Genomic DNA, 21,547 nt, shown 5'->3' on the forward strand with positions numbered 1-21,547 from the left:
TGTCTTTTGGGGCGAAACTTTCAGACTGTGTAATTAATAAAGTGCTTTTTCGGCAGAGTCTGTACGATCAGGAGAGACTTATTGTCTCACTAAATAAGTGATTATTTTTGAGTCGTTACTGAAAAAAAAAAATGGTACACAAATAGACTTTGGTTGATTAGACTCCATTATGAAATGATTGTATTAAGCCATTACTTGAATTGAAATTGAATGTCTTGATAGTTAGTGTATCTGGAAATTGAGTTTGGTAACAAAGAGACGTCTTACAGAAGTTACAACAAAAAAATGATAAATTAACAGAGGTCATGGTGAGATTAGAGCGGTTTAAGTGAACAGCTGGAACACTCAAAGTCAGCTGCTTGAGTGAAATCTGCACAAATATGATGAGAGTGTGCAGGTAAAGTAGTTTTCCAGATTCAGTTTCCAGCTAACCTTATTTATTTGGATGTTGGAGCATCCTTGAATGCACCACTGAGAGCAGTTTTGAAAAAGCCTCCTGTTCACAATTGCAGCGCTGCACAATGACAACATAACTTTGTCAAAAAAGTAAAGGCAGCCTATTTCTCATTGTGATGGATCACCTCTGTCGGGCAAGTTTCAAGTCTCTGCAAGTTGATTTTCATATTGTACTGAAATTGATGAAAACCAAATGCTGCCTGGAAGGTAGAAAATCAATCGAGATACTTGTGATATGATTCAGAAAGAGGCCAACAATAAAGTAGAGTGCAAGCGTTTTGTGATTAACAGACTAAAACTTGCAAAATCACCAGTATTGAAGTTGAAGTACAGCTTCTGTTAACATTTCTCTTTTCTGTCTCTTTTCAGGATCACATCCCAGTCCCATATCAACCAGACTCCAGCAGTAATCCTTCATCCACCACCTCCTCCACCCCGTCCTCCCCGGCTCCTCCCCTGCCCAGCAGTGCCACACCCCCCTCGCCACTACATCCCTCCCCACAGTCGGCGCGGCAACAGAAGCAGTTTAACTTGACAGGTATCTGAATATGCCAGACCTGAATACGCACATTTAACCTCCTAAGACCCAAGCTCTATCTTAATTTCTCTTTGCTATTTGGGCTTATTGGGACCTGATAAGTATAAAAACTAAGCATCATCTGTTGACATGATGTGGTTCCGCATACGGGGACAATTTTGAATTTCCATATAAGCAGAATGAAGTATTATGGTATAACCCAAAATGTGATGTCCACGCATGTGGATGCCAGGTCTTAGGAGGTTAATATTTGATGTTAACCTCCTAAGGCTATATTTGATAGGAAACAATTAATCCTCAGCCTTGACTTGCACCTGCACAGAGTCTACAGCCATGCAGCTCTGTGAGGCCGTACTCAGGCACAGTGGTGCCTTCAGCTAAATGCTAATATCTGCATGCTAACATGCTCACAATGACAATGCTAACATGCTGATGTTAAGCAGGTATAATGTTTACAATGTTCACATTTGCTCATTACCACCATATACAATGAAAATGTGATTAGTTTTGCAGGTTTCTCGTCACAAACCAAAGTATTGGCCATCCCCTAAAAACTTAAACTATTCTATAGTTCATAAACATTTTTTTTCATAAAAAACTGTGAGAACATGTACAACTCACATGCAAATTAATGGCATTTCAGAGTGGCCCAATTTATTATGAAAATAACAATACAGTACTGTAGATGGCATGCTGGGATAATTCAAGTAGTGACTGTGCTAAAAGCCTGTATATATAGGGAGTAAAAGACTAGAGTTCAAATGGTTAATCAACATAAATTTATATTATAAGAAAAACTGTTTTATAATCTGTATGTGAACTAATTTGAGTATAAATACTAAACTAATAAACAGCTATGTGATAGAAGTCCACATGTCTTCAAATCAAACTCCAACTCTCCTTTTGTCTTTTCTGCAGCCTCCAGTTATTTCAAATACAAACAACAATTCATCTTCCCAGGTAAGTACCTCATAATTGATCATTACCCACAATGCACTGCAACCAGCCCAGGAAAAGTAAGGAGGAGGAGGGCTCTTTTGATGTTGGTGGTGATTTTCATCTCCTCACCTTGGCCTGCTTTAAGACTCTTGGCCCCTACACCCACTCGTTGCTTGTCTCATTTGGGTCTCCTAATGATTTGTCAATGCCCAGACTCTTTGCTTTTGCCCACACTGGTACCACACAGTCTTTTCTCATTTGGCAGGTTATTACAGCCGAGACAACCTGGAGTGGTGTGAGGAAAAGAATGAGGTGTAATTGAGATCTGGGGAGACAGGTTTTTGGAAATGCAGTATGAAATATACAGCATACAGCGGTACCCAGGTTCTGATTATTGTAACCATATATACTGTTGTCTGTTTTTCAGCTAAATTACATCAGCTACCTTTATGAGCTGCATAACGACATGGCCAAACACTACCACTTACTGTTAGTCCCATCAATCTAAAACCATCATGTTGTAAGTAGAACTAATGCTACATTCACGTCATATTAAATTTACTGTAAATGCTGGCTCTTGTTTAGAAAACAAAAAAAACAAACAAAAAAAACACCCATTTACATAAGCCTCCAAGGGGCAATTACAAAATGTATGAATTTATTGTCTTCACACAAGTGCTCATTTTCGGTGTCACAAGGGGCTTGAGCGTATCCCAGCGTACATTTTTGGTAGAAAGAAGGAATACCCTGCAGAAGTTGCCAGTCTGTCACAGGGATCACAGGCAGACCGACTGGCTCAGATTCACACCATTGGCCAATTTAGAGCCTTCATTCCCTCTGGCTTGCTGGTCTTTGGGGTAAATCCATGCAAACATCCATGCAGGCTCCTCACAGAAAACAAAACCACGTACCTTCTTGCTGTGAGGTGACGGTGCCAGCTACTAATGTACCGTGCCACACAGGGGAGGTTTTTTTTGTGGCTCCCACTTTGTGTCTCAAATTGTCAGAGTGTGCCAACACAGGCGGCAAGCGTGGCAGCGAATCCTCTGATGTCTTTCAGAGGTAGATACAACACAACAGCTGACCTTACTCATCTTACATGTTGAACAGGAAAATTCAACCCGCTGTTTCTCTTTCTCTGATAATGCGACATGCTGTATGTGCTGTACGTCCTTTTATGGTGATCAAATTAAATGTGCTTTTTCTACATGCTTTAAGGACACGTACTGTGAAGGTGCAGCAAAGTGATATGAAATTGCCGTATATCACTACATATGTTGTATCTCTGCATACCACAGAGCGTGCCACTGTTCCCACCACGAGGGTGCAAACTGGATGCAAGGGGTTTACCCTAACCCACCGTAATTACCTTCGACATAGCTTTTGATTTATAGTTTGGGATAAATAAAGTTCTATCTTATCTTCTATCTCACCTTAGCTCCAGCTTAAGATGGAGTTACATCTATCCTCTCAATAGCTGTCATCTTCCACTTAGTTTCTAAGACATGGACAGCTTTATAAACAATGTTAAAAAAGGATTTAGTAATGAATGCAACTTTCTAATATGTTGGTTTGATATTTAATATCTCCAGATGTTGCTCCAGAAGCTCCTCCGAGCAGAGCACCGCAGGTCATCCTGCACCCAGTCCTGTCTGAACCAGGGTGAGTAGCATCTATTACACAAGTAATTAGATACAACCACATGTCTACCTTTAAAGAAATTAAGAAAGTACTTCTGATCTTCATCAGGTCCATGTCTCCTCTCAGTTATCTTCCTCTCATCTGCATGCTCCCTCGTCTCCTCCTTCTTCTTGGTCAGAGGCCAAATCAGACTTATTGGAGCACAGATATTTGGGTGACAATTTCAATGCGAGGGCCGACATGACGAATACTCAGAAACTAATGTTAGCATGGCCTTTAGTTCACGCTACACTTGGGATGCCAACTGGATTTTCACTGGCTCTTTGAGGAAGCCAGTGGTCATGGGAAAACAACCGGAAGAGGAGGAGGAGTGATGAGATGCCTTTCGACCCAGATGTTAAATAGATTAGGATCTCAATCTATCACAAGAAACAGGGCAAGAGGACCTCCATCTATAGGCGGATGGTCAATTGTGATGAAATGTGGGCTGTACCCCAGATTGTAATGGTTTAATCAATAGCAAATAAAGCCACTGTTAATTCTATTTTCCAAATATCAGCACGGCTTTGAAAAGGTCCTAGATAGAGGAAGGCGAGTACGAGTCTTTGAATTAAGGTACTGTATAGGTCACGGGGCTGTGCATGTTAGTGATGTATTTGGATTAAAAAAAAGCCACATTCCTGCAGCAGCTGCCAGCTTTGAGATAAAATATGGAAAGCAGCATCTGGAAATAATAAGAATCAGAAGAAAATATAGGACTACAAATAATGGTATGCACTCATCACAGTAGGCTGCATATGCATTTGAATAGAATGGGATTGTTTGAGGTGCAGTGCAACATTCATTACCATAATCATTTTGATGTGACGTAAAGATTACTTTCTGCATGTTTCAGATTATATTCAGCCATTGAACTGTAAAGCCTCACTGCCACTTTTGCACAAGGTGCGACAAATGCATGTAGGAACTGTAGCTGTGTACATGGTCATTTTCATTTGTATGTAATGGACCTTTGTATAAATATCAAGTTATATAGGGAACATTTTCCATTTCATTGGGGGGATGGACAGATAAAGAATTTGGTTGAGGCAGATTTTGTCCACAGTTGCTATTTGCCAACCCCTGTAAGCCAAATGGGTATACAGGTCAAAGTAAAATCTATGTAGCTCATCATGAAACAATTATTTTGTTGTCAAGCCTTCAACCATTACAAATCCCATGTGGCTTTGGCAGCTAAATCCTTGGATATAATTTTTTTGTTTGCTAACATAATAATTATGGTTTAATCTTCATCAAAATGATGATGTCAGTACAGCAGTAGACTAGATACCCATTTAGCTAGATACCGATTCGGATAGCCCTTCAGGGCCATGCTTTAGCTTCTTCTCACTTATACATTCTCTTGTGGATATCTGAGACGTTTACAAACATTCACTGTTCAGAGATGTACAGCGGTACCTTGTACACCTTCTTTTCTCACGTTCTTGGTATGAGATGGTGGGTCTAAGCCTGAAAACATGTTTGTTTATCCTTTTAGAAGAATGATTTTAGTGCTAACCTGCAGTAAGTTATGAAGAATAACGGAAAAGACATCAGAGGAACTGTTGCAGTAAATAGGGAGATGTTCTCAAACAAAACGTTTAAAATCTACTGGTTCAAGAAATGCTATCATTTACAATAGTTCATTCTTCAAGCTAACCTCCTGATCCCCACTTGGATCAGTCACATTATTTACCTTTGCTTCTTGAGAGCTGACGAGAGTATTGTGTATTCTAAATTGAGGCAGCCCCGTGAAGCTAAACATTCAGAAATGAGATAATGAAGATATCTCTTTAAAAAAGAGTGAAAAAATCACCTTGAACCCTCGTGTCATTGAGACATCTACTACCTCTCACTCTCACAGTCTCTCGTTCTCCGCCTTTTGACGAATGTGAATACATTAGCGCGTTTCTGAATCCCATATTCCTCTGATTTAATTAATGCTATTGTCCCTCCTTTCCCACATCTTTGTATGCTCTTGCAGCGGCAGCTGGCAGATTTCTTTGGCCTTAATGGCCTCATCCCAGGGTTAATGAGGGCCTGTCTCAGACCTCAACACCCGGCAGGTACCCCTCATTAGAGCAGAAATTGAACCGGTGGTAGGGGCCCTTGGCGCCACAGGAATCACATTTTATACGTTGCCTCACCTGTGGTCTTTGCCCAGAGTCCACGATTGCTTAGCAAACCAGTGTTAATATACCACAGAAAGGTTGTGAAAGGTTACGCGCTGATGTTACACAGCCAGTTATGTGGACGTAGGAGGGTGGGTTGAAGAGGAGAAGTGGGTTCATTTGTGTCGTGTCCTTGGCACCCACGGTGTAGGTGTCAGTATACATGCCGGGGTCAGAAATTAATAGGGGCTCAGGGCGCAAATGCACTTGAAAGTTCATAAAACGACTATAAAATAAAGAATTAGGGTCAGAAAATGCCACAAGTAATTAGGAGTGCCCTTTCTTGCATTTAATCCTCTTCACATTTTATTCATCCATCTGTCAGATAGCCTTGATGTGAATGTGCTGGATCACAGTATAAAAGCGTGTGGTCCAGTAATTCTTTCCAGTGTAAACTAGGCAAGAAAATATTTAGTATTTTTTTAGGAACAAAATACACAGCCTGATTGAGCAGAATAGTACCAAAGAAAATGCAAGCTCCACAAAAAGATGTCAACAAAACTAAACAAGCTGTAAGAAGAATAAACAAATAACAGCCGGAGGATGGACTAATTGGAAATGACGGAGGGGAAATCTAAACATTATCTTCTGTAATGTCAATCGGCGGTTCGCAGTAGGAGTAGGAAAGAAATGTTGTAATGATTTAAGATAAAACAAATCTAAGTAAAACAGTTTGCTCCTGCTAAAATATATTTTAAATCTATTCATTTAAATATGGCCATCCCAGTATTATGTCAGGTGTTCAAGAGCAGAGCGCCCGTTCACTGAATTGATGCTCCCCAAAATGTTTATTTAATACAGCTATGATATTTATACTCAGCATACAACCGTGAAGGTCCACATATAGACTTGCCCTGATCGAACACAGGTGTGGGTCCCAGATCCAAGCTCCACCACCAATGACATCAGCACTCACACACAAATGTTAAAATATTTACGAGATGCAAAAGCAAGCCTGAGTTAGCTAAAAGTGTGAGTGAGGTTAACAGACCTTTGTAGCCCGCTCCTCATCTTTGCTCGTGGCTACATTAAGCACTACTACCATAACACGCCCGAATCTCTGACCCATGCATATTATATTATAGGAGTGCGACGCTACATCGGGGGAGTAGTCTTTTAATAATATATAAGTGTGGTAAACATGCCTACACAAAGGAAACATATTACAGTCACTACACCACTATTCAGTCATGTGGTTCAAGAAATGAGCAATAATAAATCCACAAGTAGCCAACATACTTAGTGAAAATCAGTCATAAATAAATATAGTTAAACTACACAAGCAAGATTTACACATTATACAGAAGGTCTAATGTTAAAGTCTTTAGGTAGTCCATGTAGGGATGTTATGTTCTATATCCAGTTTGTCTAACTGTGAACGACTTTCCTTTCATAATCTCCATTTCTAAATGAATTTTGGGGGCATCAATCACGACTGCGACATTGTCCGGATACGAAATAAAAATGGATCATTCACACTTTATTATGGCAATAAAGGACCAAGATGCCATTTAAAAAGGAAGAATGGGGTAAAAAATTACATTCTTCAGTTATATGTGTGAAAGGAGACCTGCTTTATTTACATGTATTCTATTCTTCTTGTTTTTAGGAATGAGGGCAACCCTTTACTTCAAATCGAAGTGGAACCTACATCAGACGTGAGTCCTTCTTTTGATCTCTAGGTGTGACCTTTGGGGTGCTTTTGAATGTGCGTGAATGTAAGTTTGTCATTACGTTGTTTTACTTCTCCACATTTTTGTCAGTAATGTCGCCGTGATATTACTTGTGTATCTGAATGAAGACAAAATACAGCTCTCACCGTCACTTGTCACAGTCATTTGCGTCGTTCTCTCATTTAACATAATTTGGCTCAGCTCTCTGAGGAGCCTTCAGGTGAGTTATGCGTCAAAAAGCAGCAAGAAGGAAAATAAACACAGCTTCCTGTAACAATGATATATTTTAAGAAAATGTGATGCAGATTGCCTTGAATGATATTCCAGCAGGCATCTTTGAATAGGTCATTTTCACTCCTGCAGTACATTATATTTAAAATCAAATCAGACTAAATCAGACAGTTTTTCCCTCTGGCTGTTTTGCCTCCTCATAACTCTCTATTTTTTTTATTGGTGGGGCTAAACAGCAGTCAGTATTTCAAACACACACAGCTTGAGAAAAATGTAGTATCTGTAGTGTGTTTCTTTTTTCTTTTACAAATAGAGCAGAGCATATTTATGATTTAAACAGTACTGAGTATTTATTGGTGACCTCAAATACAGACATTCATGGAGTATATACCTTTCTTTGACTTCACTGCCATGCAACGTTGGAGTCAGAAATGAACTAAAATTCAGAAATAAAGAGAATTATTGTATATTTAGCAAAGTACAAAGATAACACGACACCACAAGACATTACTGCCTGTAGATAAACAACTATGTATGTATCTTACCTCTGAAACGCCTGCATACTTTGGAGGAGGTTATAGCAGATTGTAATCCTCCAGATGCTGAATGGCATTTGTCATTTGGTAGAATATTTTAACACCACCTCTTTGTGTTGTCTACGGGCATTTTAATCACCATATTAGCAAATCTGTAAATCTGTGAAATTCAGGCCCACAGCTGTCAAAGAACAGTTATATTTTGCCTTTTCACAGAATGAGGAGGGCAACGATGAGGACTCCGGTGATGAGTTCGAGGAGATGAACCTGTCGCTCCTGTCGGCTCGCAACTTCCCGCGCAAGGCCAGCCAGACCAGCATTTTCCTGCAGGAGTGGGACATCCCGTTTGAGCAGCTGGAGATTGGGGAGATGATTGGTAAGGGGCGCTTCGGCAAAGTTTTCCACGGGCGCTGGCACGGCGAGGTGGCCATCCGCTTGATCGACATCGAGCGTGACAACGAGGACCAGCTCAAAGCCTTCAAACGGGAGGTGATGGCCTATCGCAACACTCGCCACGAGAATGTGGTGCTGTTTATGGGGGCCTGCATGAGCCCACCACATCTGGCCATCATCACCAGGTAAGGATGAAGATGTAACAGCTTGTGTTGTACAGAAAGCCTGGATTGAACTTCCTGTCCTGTCGTCTCTCATAGTTACAAGTGCAATGTCCAGAAATACTGTCTCACCTACATTTGCATTGTATGTTATTTTTCCCAGCACCTCCAATTCCCATGTTAATTGCATTGACAATGGTGTCCATCAACAACACACTCAAAAATCAAGCGTATTTTAAAATGCATACTGACTGTTTTGAGTATGCTTTTACAGTTTTCAAGTGTGAACGGATAACATACTCAAAACCTGCTCATGTAGTATGGAATTGGGACACAGTTTTAGTTTTGAAGCCTTTGCTGCACGGTGCACAAACACCATATAAGAACACGAGAGCAAATGTAATATAAAGAAGGCAATAAAAGTAGATATAAAAACATTTGAATGCAATTATAAAAAGCAGTATGGTGTTATTTTAAGTAAATGTATGCTATTGGATTTCAGCACTTACATGCAGTTTAAAGAAAATGCAGGAATAATTATAGATCCAGGATCCAGGAGGATAAACGTGATGTGGAATCTGTCCATTTAACAATGGCGAATATACTGCAGGAATGTATTAAAGGTATATAAATACAGGTATTTCTAAATATATTTGGATATATTTACATTAAATCTTTATAAACAGAGGTGTGTATAAACAACACTGTAACCTCGGAAACACGTGTTCCTCACATGACCGTTTGTTCCTCACTTGTCTCTTGCCGAGTCTCCTGAAAGTTCACATTACAGCTCAGAAATCTGCGGTTTGCTCTGCTTGTGAACTGCTCTGTGGTTAGGTAGCTATTTGGCCTCCAGAGCCGGTCCTTGTCCCCCGGGACTCATTTTAGATCATGCTACAGATCTGGCCCCCCTCTGGAACAATGAGTTTAGAGTGGCTGACAATGAAGCGTGCAGAGGTTATGATTAGAACAGGCTGCTGCTGTTGTTGAATGGATGAACCACCCACACCCACATCCCCTGCTGTATTTTTTCTTGACTACAGTACAACTGACTACAGCACAGGGTTGGAGAGAGATTGAATGAATTCTCTCACATAGTGAACAACTTTAATTATTTCATGTTTTAGTGTCCAAGTATTTTCTCGTTTTTAACAAGGAGGACAGGGCTGTATTCTTGTCAAAGACCATCTCAAGGAATACTTTCTTGTTCAGTTAATTAGCACAGCTAATCATGTTCAAAAGGAAATTGTTTGGATATTTGCCACCCTCCCGCTGTCATCAACGCAGGCTGTGTGAACAAAGAAGAGTGTCTCACTTAAACCCCTCTGTTGTATGTACTTGCTTTTCTTTCATTCTCTATTAAGACATGCTGGATTCACAATTAAAAAAAAATGCTTCAGAAAACTTAATGTAGCTAAATGTCATCATGTTCGCTGTGGTTGTAAAGATCCTTTAAGTAACTACCCGACTGGTTGATTGACTGATTGATTGAGATGCGTGATTGCAGTTGATGCCAGCTGAAATTGTCATGAGCACAGGGGAGCTGACAGATGTGCTGGCTGCTTCTACAGAAATCCTCACTGCTGATTGCTGAAAAACAATAGCAAATGTCAGTGCAACAGGTGGCTTTGTTATCCACCAGTACTCTGCTTCTCCTGTGACACAACTTCTAAAAGATGAGGGAACTAAAACATGCTATCTTTATCGTACTCTTGCAGCTCAAAGTGCAACATGACACACCTGTAAAATGATGTGGTTTATTGGTTTATTAAGGATGAGAGTTTTCAGGTTGCATTAGTGGAAACATAAATATTGATTGTTTCTTTTTCTTCGATTGTTTCATTTGTCACAACTGACTGTGGATCGATTTTGCCGAGCATACAGAGCACAGGGTCATCTGTGATGTTACTGCTGGGGTTTTAATCTATGGATATGGAATAATTACTCCATTTCAAAGCACATAGGTGACTTTCAGTGTGTTGGGTGCCTTGAAATGCTGCCTCTGTATCCTTAGTATGGCTTATACACATCCTGTTTGCTTGAGGTATAACGGTAATTGTTGTCATAAGACGTTGCGTTTATGTAAAGGTGTCAACTGATGTGTCACTAAAGCCATGAGCAGCATGTTGAAGTTGAACAGAGCCCAAGGGAAGAGAGCTACTCAAAATGCAGATGCTGTCAGGTCAACGTTGGGAATGAATATGCATGAACTGTTGGCTTCAGGTCCTTTGTTGGTCACCTGCGTGGCACAGTCGGGGTTTAGGGCTTCGGGTGTGAGGCAGGGGCAGTTGTAGAGCTGTCTATTAATACGCCGTTGCGATGGCACCCCTCCAGAAATATGACACCACCTCCACGAAGCGCAGTGCAACAGCTTCACCCTGGCACAGAGTGGGCCCACGTTCCAGTTCAGAAAGATGACATTTTATCCTCTAACAACATCTCAAACTGCACTAACTCGCTGACACACAGTCTCACACGTGTGAACTTCAGGGTAAGCCTGTGTCTTGCTTAAAAGTGGCAAAAGCACATTGAGCATTGAAAGATGACTGATGGTTAAATGAAGTGAGTGCAGCAATGTGCGAACTGAGAAGGTAAAGGGTATCTTGTGTCACCAGTTATTTAAAAAGAGAATATTTTCAAAAACACTGAATACTGTGTCAGTATTCCAACTATGGATGCTTTCACACTGGAAGTTAACTCTGAATCCAGGAGCAGTTTACCTAAAAATCATCATTAGTGGCATTCTTGCATTGTTATTCTATGTTCGTGTCACAGCATACAAACTGTAGTTGTAAATTTGAATGGGAGATATGAAGAATTTCTGTATATATGCCTGTAATATTTCCCACTTGCTGAAATGTGTCAACAAATTGGTGCCAGTGTAAATAAACACTACACTGGCACACTAATACAATTGATTTAGCTAATCAAAAAGAGCTATATAGCCTACACAGTGTGTTCTCATTTGGTTTAATATGTTAAAAAGTCTGAACATACCAACTGGGTGTTTTCCTTCCTCCTTTTCTGCTGCCATGCCTTGAATGCAGCATTAGCAAGAAAAAACAGTAGTGATAAAATACCTCTCTGTTCATTTGTATTGTACCTTTCAACAACAAGGCGATCGAAGTGCTTTACATGAGACATAAAATGTCTCATGACAAGATATAAAAACAAACAAAAGGCAATGTTTGTGTGCAAAGATTTAAAAAGATTAAAATAAAATAGAAGATAGAAATAAGCTAAGATTTAATAAAACAGTATGAACAGAAGAATCAATATTATAATGCAGTTACAGTCCAGTGGCAGATGTGAATGAATAGTCCCAAATTTGATTTATCAAAAGGCAAAAACAGAAAAGCTTTAAGCCAAATTGAAGTCCAACTTGATGCTGCACAATAATTTATTTTGTAGGACAGTAGTGAAAGAGGGGTGCTCATTTTTTACTTCTTTGTGATTCGTCACTTTGGCAATAGTGGGAAAACAGCAGCACTCTGACGACAATGAGGAAAATCATTACACAAATGTACCTCGGATTAGACCAACAGTACATGATTGTAAAAGCAAACCAGCGTGGCAAACTCAAGTTGAATTGCAAAAGATGGATTGTTCTTGTCAAGTGTTTTGAAGGTAATACAATTATTACATGAAGTCAACACTGTAACTTGAAATCTTGTCCTTGTCTTTTTCCCTCTCTCAGCTTGTGTAAAGGCAGGACACTCTATTCTGTGGTGCGCGACGCCAAGGTTGTCCTGGATGTTAACAAGACCAGACAGATCGCACAAGAGATGGTCAAGGTAAAACAACTTAACACTGATTCCCCTGAACACTTCTGCAATACACATCATATTACAGAAAAGTCACATCTCTCTCTCTCTCTGTCCTCAGGGGATGGGCTACCTCCACGCTAAGGGGATCTTACACAAAGACATGAAGTCCAAGAACGTGTTTTATGACAACGGCAAAGTCGTCATCACCGACTTTGGACTCTTCACCATATCTGGGGTTTTGCAGGCTGGCAGGTAATTATGGTCAATACACATCAGAGAAAGGAGCACTTTTTTTCAGCATTTGCAATGCAGGGATTTCTACATACTCACAAAAAGACAGTAATTGTCAGTAATTATATAGCTGACTGTTGTCAGCTATATAATTATTTAAATAGTAATAATTTTCACATATTTTACAACCAGTGAGTAAGTACTATGTTTAATTTAAGACCATTTAATTACCAAAAAACAGGACCAAACTGAAAAAGGCCAGCAGTCTCTAAACATGCAGTATTTTAAATACTACAAACCTGCTTCTCTTCCGTTATTTAAATTATAGTTTTAATCTTGTGTCAGCTTGTATGCTCAGATGTGTATTTGCTCTTGCCAAGGGTTGTTACTGGCCCCTATTTTCTTATTTCTTTCAAAACAAATAGACCAACGTCAGGGGGCAATTAGCAACATCCTCTCTGACAGGAAACGGCATGGATTATGGGTTAGGAGATAGAGATGGTGAAATCCAACTCACAATTCATATTTCTTTGTGCAACATTAAGTCTGTGCTGTAAGTGCCTAACTTGCATGAGTGCGATCATTTGCGTTAAACTGATGTATTTCAAATGGAAACTGTCTCCAGTCCATCTTTACCACTGACATGGAAGAAAATCCCACTTCTCCATTGAAGAACACAAACAGTGTTAAAGAGAAGGAGAAAAAAAAAAGAGAGTCGCGGGGTCAAGGATGAGCAGAGAAATCCAATAGTGGTTGGATAAAGCTGACAGCACAGGCAGTACAAACAGAAATGTCATCCAAAAAAAACAGTGAATCACTGTAATCACTGTAACGATCAAAACGCCATCAATTGGTTTTCACTCCACTAACAGATAGAGTATATTTTCTCTCATTTACCATGTCAAAGCTGAGCAATCCAGCAATCACATATTGTATCCACTCGAGATTGACCTCATGAGGCCAAGACTTTCATCAGCCTTCCACAAACAGCTTGTGAGTGGTGAAAGGGTTTTGGAGACAGACCAGTGAGAGCAGCACAGCGAGCCGTCTGAGTACACATCTGCAGGCACAGCAGGATTATATTAACAGTATATAATTAGCATACATAATTAGCAGATTACATTGCTAAATTCATCTGAAATGTTACAATATTTTACTAATCATTGTTATGAAGGAGGCTTAACTATGCCACAGTACCTCTGCTGTGTTTAAGATGTAGTCAAGTGAAGAACATGGCTGTTAGGGTAAAATGGTGGGAGAGCTAAACAATTTTGCCCAATTTCACGGTCCATCTAGATATTTGAATGGTGTTTTATAGCCTTTTCTACATTTACATTATTTACATTATTTGTTTTATATCACTATTCTGTTCAGCCCCCCTAATTTTAAAGGAATAGTTCAACATTATGAGAAATAGTCTTATTAGACTTAGATGACAAGATTGATACCACTCTCATATCTGTGCATTAACTATTGAGCCAGAGCCAGGAGTTGATTAGCTTAGCTTAGCATAAATACTAGAAACAGGGGGAATGTGCTAGCCTGGCTCTGTCCAAAGGTTAAAAATTCTTCTCATCTTTTTTGCATTGATTGTAAAAAACAAAACAAAAGAAAAAACAGATATATCTAATCAGTCGGTCTCTGTTCTTAGTCTTTTTAAACTCTTTTTAATGTACCAATTGAAGGAACTGGGGAGTGCCTCAAAACTGATATTGTACAGTTGAACGCACATTGTGATCAAGACTTTATTAGACCCATCTTGCATCGTGACTTGCAATGAATTTGTAGGATTGTCTTTATCACACAGCCTATAGGCGCCTTTTGTAAATAAACTGACGACCCTGTAATGGTTTAAACGCAAATTGAATGTATACTTAGATGATTGGTACATAAATTGGCTGGAAATTGCAACTGCAAAGCTTAGTGTTCACACTTTTCTGAAGCAATCATTGAAAAGCAACATCATCAACTTAACTTATTACGGCTATCTGGCAATGGTAATGCGCTGTGATGAAAATTCAGCAATGTAACATCTTTAATGGCTTGGCAGCACGATACAGCAGATCAATAAACCCTGACAAGTCTCTGTCTCCATGTTTTCTTGTTCTGCAGCCGGAGAGAAGACAAACTGAGGATCCCCAACGGCTGGCTGTGTCACCTGGCCCCAGAAATCATCCAGCAGCTCTCTCCGGACACAGAGGAGGACAAGCTTCCCTTCTCCAAACAGTCAGATGTCTTTGCTTTTGGGTGAGTGTCATTTTACCTGATGCTTTCCTGTTTGTTTGTCCCCTAATTCACTGTTTACAAACCCCCAAATATGTGTGTGTATTCAATAAATTCTTACTTTTACAGAGCAGTGTCCTAAAACTCCACATCACATGACAAATAGGCAACTCTCATTAACAGGTTTTCAGATCTCATTATAGATACAGATTTTCACTGCTTACTGTACAAAGACAAAGATCATGTAAAAATATGTGATATTTTAAATGAGAATTTTGCTTCAGTTATTGTCACAGTTTAGATATCCAACTTACTGAGAGCAGGATTAACAATTTTAAAGCTTAATTGCTTAAAAATAATCAGATTTTTACGTAGACTCCACTTGGTCCCGTATTACGGGGAAGGTCCCATATTCTCAGGAACAGTGAAGAACCCCGACTTGGCACTTATCCTTTATGAATGGAGAAGATAAAGAGCGCACTGATTGGTTATTGGTTCCCCCATGTGGGCGTGTGAGAAGGTTTGGAAGCTTAGTTAATTGATTGAGGCAAACCAAGAGAGAGTTACCATCTTGGAAAGAGGTAAAAATGTGTTGCATCTTACAGCAGCTCCCACCTTCAACAATAAATTGTACCAATCAATTGTGTTATATTATTTTCGGTCACATTGTGCGGAGGTGTTGGTGATTTTTAACCTGGGGCCAAAACTTATGTAGTTTCTGTTTTATGTTTACACTTTTGAGCAAAATTATACCTTAGCTTCCCTCTGAACTAACTTTAAAAAACCAGGCGTGTAGACTCCAATATGCCTTCAGGCTTTGTTTAGTTTGCTTCCCTAGAGTTGAAATAAGGAACATGTATCTCCCTGGAAACCCAATTTCTGGCCACATGACAGCATCCACAGAGTGTCTTCAATGTCATACGGATCATTGTTAATTCTGATGCCTTTTACGTTTTCGTGATATGGCGCTTTTTTATCGCACCAACCAGTGAATATAAAATTCAATTTCATTCAAATTCAATTCATTTGAATTTTTTTTTTTTTACAATAAAAGTTTATTTTGTTGCCAGAACTGACCCATTTTAAGATCACCAGTTTTTAAAAATCACTACCATAATGACTCTATGTGGTTTTCCAACTTCTTGAAGCTTTTGATGACGCTAAAGAGAAATCAGGGTGTTTCCCACCTATATAAATATAAATAGCCCAATTATTTAATATGAATAATACACACGACTACTGAAGACATCACTCAAAGAAAAGCAGAAGTGAATCACTGGCCTTTGCTGGAAGAACACCATATATGCATTAAAAATAAATCAAATGTTAACATTGGAAAAAGTTGTATAATTTCAATTGCTGCTCTCTTCTGCTGTCACCTGAAATGAAACACCCATTTGTCCTCACACAATTGATTGTGACTGGCTTAGCTGTCTGCCTCTGCTTGTCCTAACATTAACTTGTAAAAACCTGGTCACGCGGGTGTAACTAGGCTAATCCACGTCCCTCTGGAGAGAAAATATTAGTGTAAGAGTGTGTTCCATAATCTCCAAAAGCACACATTTAGTGAACATTAACATCAACAGATAAGGTTTTAAAATATATGTGAGGGCTAATGTAAGCATGGCTAGTGAACGGTAGCTGTTGCATTAACATTCGAAAGCTCAAGTTGCTTACTCGCAGATAAACTGGATAACAGTAAAAAAAAATAAAATAAAATAAAAAAATAATGTAGTTAAAGAGACCATCTCATCTAACTTTGACTGATTTGATCATTTTTAATTACCTTCGCTGTGTACAAAGCTGTGGAGGTCCATGACAAATCCTTTGACATGAGAGAGAAAATGGCGGAGAGTTCACTTTCTTGCAGAGAATTAGATAAGAAGATAGATACCGCACTCATTTGTCGAGGTTAATATTACAATAGTTATTGATTTCATTCATGTTACCGGCTTAGGACCAAAAAAACCTCTCTTTCTTGCATTTAGGTGGTTGTAGTATTTCTATCTCAAATCTTCCCAAAATGTAATGAGCCGTGAATCTCTTTTGTCAAAAATATGTGGTATTTGATTAATTTGGCTCAAATCATTTCACCGACCCCTTTAGTTACATCACACAGATTGCCTGAGTGTCACTCAGGTTTCTCAAACCAAGGTGTCCTCCCCCTCCTCCCCTAAAGTCTAATTTTACATTTGTCCTAAATTGATTAAAAATCCCCACGGCGCCTGTTCTTCCTTTGCTGCCATTACTGATTCATTTGTGGGGGTGGACCCTGCTCTGTTGACTCCTAGCACAATTGTATTTTCAGATGGTCCCCCATATGGAGGTTTTGTCGTTATATCATTCTAAAGGGAAGAAGAGTGCAGCGCTGGCGCACAATTTCCAGCTGCTCTGTTAGCCCTTGTGTTACCTAGAGGTGACCCCCATGGCTGTTTTACATATTCATCAACAATCAGCCATCATTTTTTCCCCCTACTCCTGGCAAAGAGCTATTTTTATCCTACTCAAACTTGACGCACAGGAGCAGAATGAAAACAACCGCTTATTTGCACAGGCAGGGTGGTGTATGCTAATTTTGCATTAGCAGTAATTAAAAATGTATTGTTTGTTTGTTTTTTTAAACTTAAAGTTGAAAACTAAATTCATCCACAAAATACAAGCTTTTGCAGCTGTACATTAACCTGATTTAAAACCACCGAGCTTGATGCTTTATAGTTGACTGAAATCTTGTCTGGTAGTGTCAGCACTGGCCGGGATGTGAACCCTCCGTAGGTGTGTTCTGAAGACAGTGGTATTATCCTCTTGACTAGACAGTCCAAAGCACTGACCCGCTCCGTTCCTCCGTCTCCACAGCACCATCTGGTACGAGTTACACGCACGTGAGTGGCCTTACAAGAGTCAGCCAGCAGAGGTGATCATATGGCAGATTGGCAGCGGGATGAAGCCCAACCTCGCCCAAACTGGCATGGGGAAGGAGATATCAGTAAGTTCTTCTATTTAATTTGTCACAATTCACGAGTCACTCTTTTTTTTAAAACAAACTAAGAGAATTTTTATCTTTAAGCATTGACTCCTAGACTCATTTTGCTCCGACATGTTTTATACACTTTAAAAATTTAACGATTCTTTTTTTTTTAAGAGGACAAATAGCAACGTTTTATCCACCATTATGTAATTTTAAATTGAATTTAATTAGTAGTAAGTATTTTTTTTGGCTAACGTTTTAATTAGTTAAGTTTTGTGCAAAGCTGTGGAGTTTATTAAATGTGGTAACAAAAATATATATTTTTTATGAATAAATTTTAGTTTATAAAAAACTGTATATATATTACCAAAAGGTGTTAGGTTAGAGTTACATTTTTAGACCAGGGGTTTTCAGTCTGTTGACAACTGCACCTCTGCCCTGGTGGTTCCTTTCCTGTCTTTGTAATATGCAGTTCAACATGATACACTATATTGCCAAAAGTATTGGCTCACCTGCCTTGACTCGCATATGAACTTAAGTGACATCCCATTCTTAATCCATAGGGTTTAATATGACGTCGGTCCACCCTTTGCAGCTATAACAGCTTCAACTCTTCTGGGAAGGCTTTCCACAAGGTTTAGGAGTGTGTTTATGGGAATTTTTCATGTTGGAACAGGAAGGGGCCATCCCCAAACTGTTCCCACAAAGTTGGGAGCATGGAATTGTCCAAAATCTCTTGGTATGCTGAAGCATTCAGAGTTCCTTTCACTGGAACTAAGGGGCCAAGCCCAGCTCCTGAAAAACAACCCCACACCATAATCCCCCCTCCACCAAACTTTACACTTGGCACAGTGCAGTCAGACAAGTACCGTTCTCCTGGCAACCGCCAAACCCAGACTCGTCCATCAGATCGCCAGACGGTGAAGCGCGATTCGTCACTCCAGAGAACGCGTCTCCACTGCTCTAGAGTCCAGTGGCGGCGTGCTTTACACCACTGCATCCGACGCTTTGCATTGCACTTGGTGATGTATGGCTTGGATGCAGCTGCTCGGCCATGGAAACCCATTCCATGAAGCTCTCTACGCACTGTTCTTGAGCTAATCTGAAGGCCACATGAAGTTTGGAGGTCTGTAGCGATTGACTCTGCAGAAAGTTGGCGACCTCTGCGCACTATGCGCCTCAGCGTTCGCTGACCCCGCTCCGTCATTTTACGTGGCCTACCACTTCGTGGCTGAGTTGCTGTCGTTCCCAATCGCTTCCACTTTGTTATAATACCACTGACAGTTGACTGTGGAATATTTAGGAGTGAGGAAATTTGCACAGGTGGCATCCTATCACAGTACCACGCTGGAATTCACTGGAATTCACTGAGCTCCTGAGAGCGACCCATTCTTTCACAAATGTTTGTAGAAGCAGTCTGCATGCCTTGGTGCATGATTTTATACACCTGTGGCCATGGAAGTGATTGGAACACCTGATTTCAATTATTTGGATGGGTGAGTGAATACTTTTGGCAATATAGGAGTCCTTGGTTGATTCACCTTGCGTAACTCCTCCACGCCTCTCCTCTCTCCTTGAAACACCTCCAGTTTCCATTTGAACAGATCTGGAGGTTTACCTGATAATTCAGCATGCTTGGCCTCGAAGTGGCTGCAAGGTCACACACTGAGGCCGTGATGAGTCACTTGAGCCAGTCCGAGTAAAAAAAAAACATTTTGGTTTAGCTGCTGTAGTTTTAGGCAATACCTTAAAAGCCTCCTAGAGCTGTTTTCCACAGCTGGAAACCACAACTGCTGACCATGTTGGTGAGTGGGACAAATCAGCAGCACAAACTACAATAACTAACTGTCACTTTCACCTCACGCGGTACATCATATTCCCCTTATACCCTCACTTCAACTCGCACACCTCACAGCTTGAAAACCTCCGTTTTAGACTAAATACATTTTTGAGAAAAGTATGTTTTGGCTCAGTTTTAAATACAGAGACCATTATTTGCACAACACACGACACAATGAAATCTAAAGCCTTGTTTTCCGTGTATCTCTGTCTTTTCCAGGACATTCTGCTTCTGTGCTGGGCGTACAAGCAGGAAGAGCGGCCCAGCTTCTCCAAGCTGGTAGATTTACTGGAAAAGTTGCCAAAACGGAACCGTCGCCTTTCCCACCCAGGGCACTTCTGGAAGTCAGCTGAGTATGTCAAATGAGTTAGGGACACAAAACAGCAAACAATCAGCAACTATAAAAAAAACAAAAAAAAAACAAAAACAAACAGCCGCCATAACTCTACATAAATAACCCACCTCCTTAAAGAATGCACTGAATCCAAAAGCCAGCCCAGTGATGAAAACTGCCCGTGCTGTGTGTATTTTCATGGAATGTTGGCATGTGTGTGTACAGATAAGTTGACTGTCCAGCTTCTCAAAGCAGTCGGGACTCATATTTTCTTTGGTTTGATTTAAACCATACTGGATATTTTTCCTTTATCTTTTTTTTTTTTTTTTACTATTGACTTGATCCCTTCATAATATTTGATTTATTTCCTGGATGTATCTTGCTTGTAACCTTCGACTGATCACATCATCTTGGACTTAAAAAAAAAACAACAACAACACATGTCTGAGTACAAATGTTTTTTCTTTTTTGTTTTTGAATGAAAGTAACCGTTGTACATCGCACATTGTATATTTTCACAACATTGTCTTGCCATTCCTTATGTCTGTCAACTGTGTAGACCATTCTGTCAGTGTTACCTCACGGCCTCTCATGTGTGGATGTCTGTACAGGTTACATGTTTGTCTCAAGAGCTTTATTTAACTTAAAAATGTCCTCTTATTTACACCGTACCATTTGAATGTGAAGAAGCCAGCGTCCCTGTTTGTGTGGGGATGTGTTGGCACGGTCCTTTGATGGGAGACTGTTCTCTGATCAGCCTGTGCTTTGAATATTGCCTGTGAACATAAGCGAGACGTTTGAACAATAACTTTGGGGGGGGAAAAGCCGCTGGTCAGACCAGGACTCCCTCACTTGACGCTGTTCTGTGAAATCGCTGACACGTGAAATGTATCTCGTCAACTGTTTCAGAACTAATTACCCTTCAGAAATGCTATCACTGAGCCCCCCCCCCCCATCCCCCATTTCCGAGAAATAAGTGTATATTATTTTACTTTAAATAGATAATGATAGATAGAGAATATAATGGATACAGATTCAAATCTACAGCTTGCTGCTGTATAGTCAGTGCTGTACTTAGTATTATTTTATTCAGTCGATACATGAACTTTGTAGACCCTAATCAGAGACAAAATACTGAGAATGACACGTTAGCTTTCTGAGTGGTGTGTGAAACTGTTTTATAAGATAGTTTGGAAACCTAAATGGATCAAAGACCTGTTGCTGACGGGCCTGGGTCTGAGGTTTTAATCCGTACAGGAAAAAGACGTTTTAAGACTCCAAGCTCTGACATGATGTGACTGTTAGACGCGTGAAGGGAGAGCACATGACCTTTAAAAAGGCAAAACAGGCGTTGAGTTTGTTTTTGGCTTTTCTCTGGCAACATTGCTTTAAAGCAGTGTTGTAGTCAC

General features: G+C 40.0%; 1 protein-coding gene across 2 annotated transcripts in view; it reads left to right on the forward strand.

The window, feature by feature from the left end:
- Positions 1 to 20,170, forward strand: part of ksr2 (kinase suppressor of ras 2) — an 85,890-nt gene extending 65,720 nt beyond the window's left edge. For both annotated transcript variants that reach the window (XM_070904453.1, XM_070904452.1), the window contains 10 exons: positions 826 to 994; positions 1,913 to 1,954; positions 3,526 to 3,595; positions 7,394 to 7,442; positions 8,441 to 8,802; positions 12,476 to 12,572; positions 12,664 to 12,797; positions 14,889 to 15,023; positions 17,853 to 17,982; positions 20,024 to 20,170. In XM_070904453.1, coding sequence (XP_070760554.1) covers positions 826 to 994; positions 1,913 to 1,954; positions 3,526 to 3,595; positions 7,394 to 7,442; positions 8,441 to 8,802; positions 12,476 to 12,572; positions 12,664 to 12,797; positions 14,889 to 15,023; positions 17,853 to 17,982; positions 20,024 to 20,170 — 1,335 coding nt within the window. The remainder of the gene's footprint in view (positions 1 to 825; positions 995 to 1,912; positions 1,955 to 3,525; positions 3,596 to 7,393; positions 7,443 to 8,440; positions 8,803 to 12,475; positions 12,573 to 12,663; positions 12,798 to 14,888; positions 15,024 to 17,852; positions 17,983 to 20,023) is intronic.
- Positions 20,171 to 21,547: the final 1,377 nt, after the last annotated feature.

This window comes from Enoplosus armatus, chromosome 4 (assembly GCF_043641665.1).
Source record: "Enoplosus armatus isolate fEnoArm2 chromosome 4, fEnoArm2.hap1, whole genome shotgun sequence".
Classification (NCBI taxonomy): Eukaryota; Metazoa; Chordata; class Actinopteri; order Centrarchiformes; family Enoplosidae; genus Enoplosus; species Enoplosus armatus.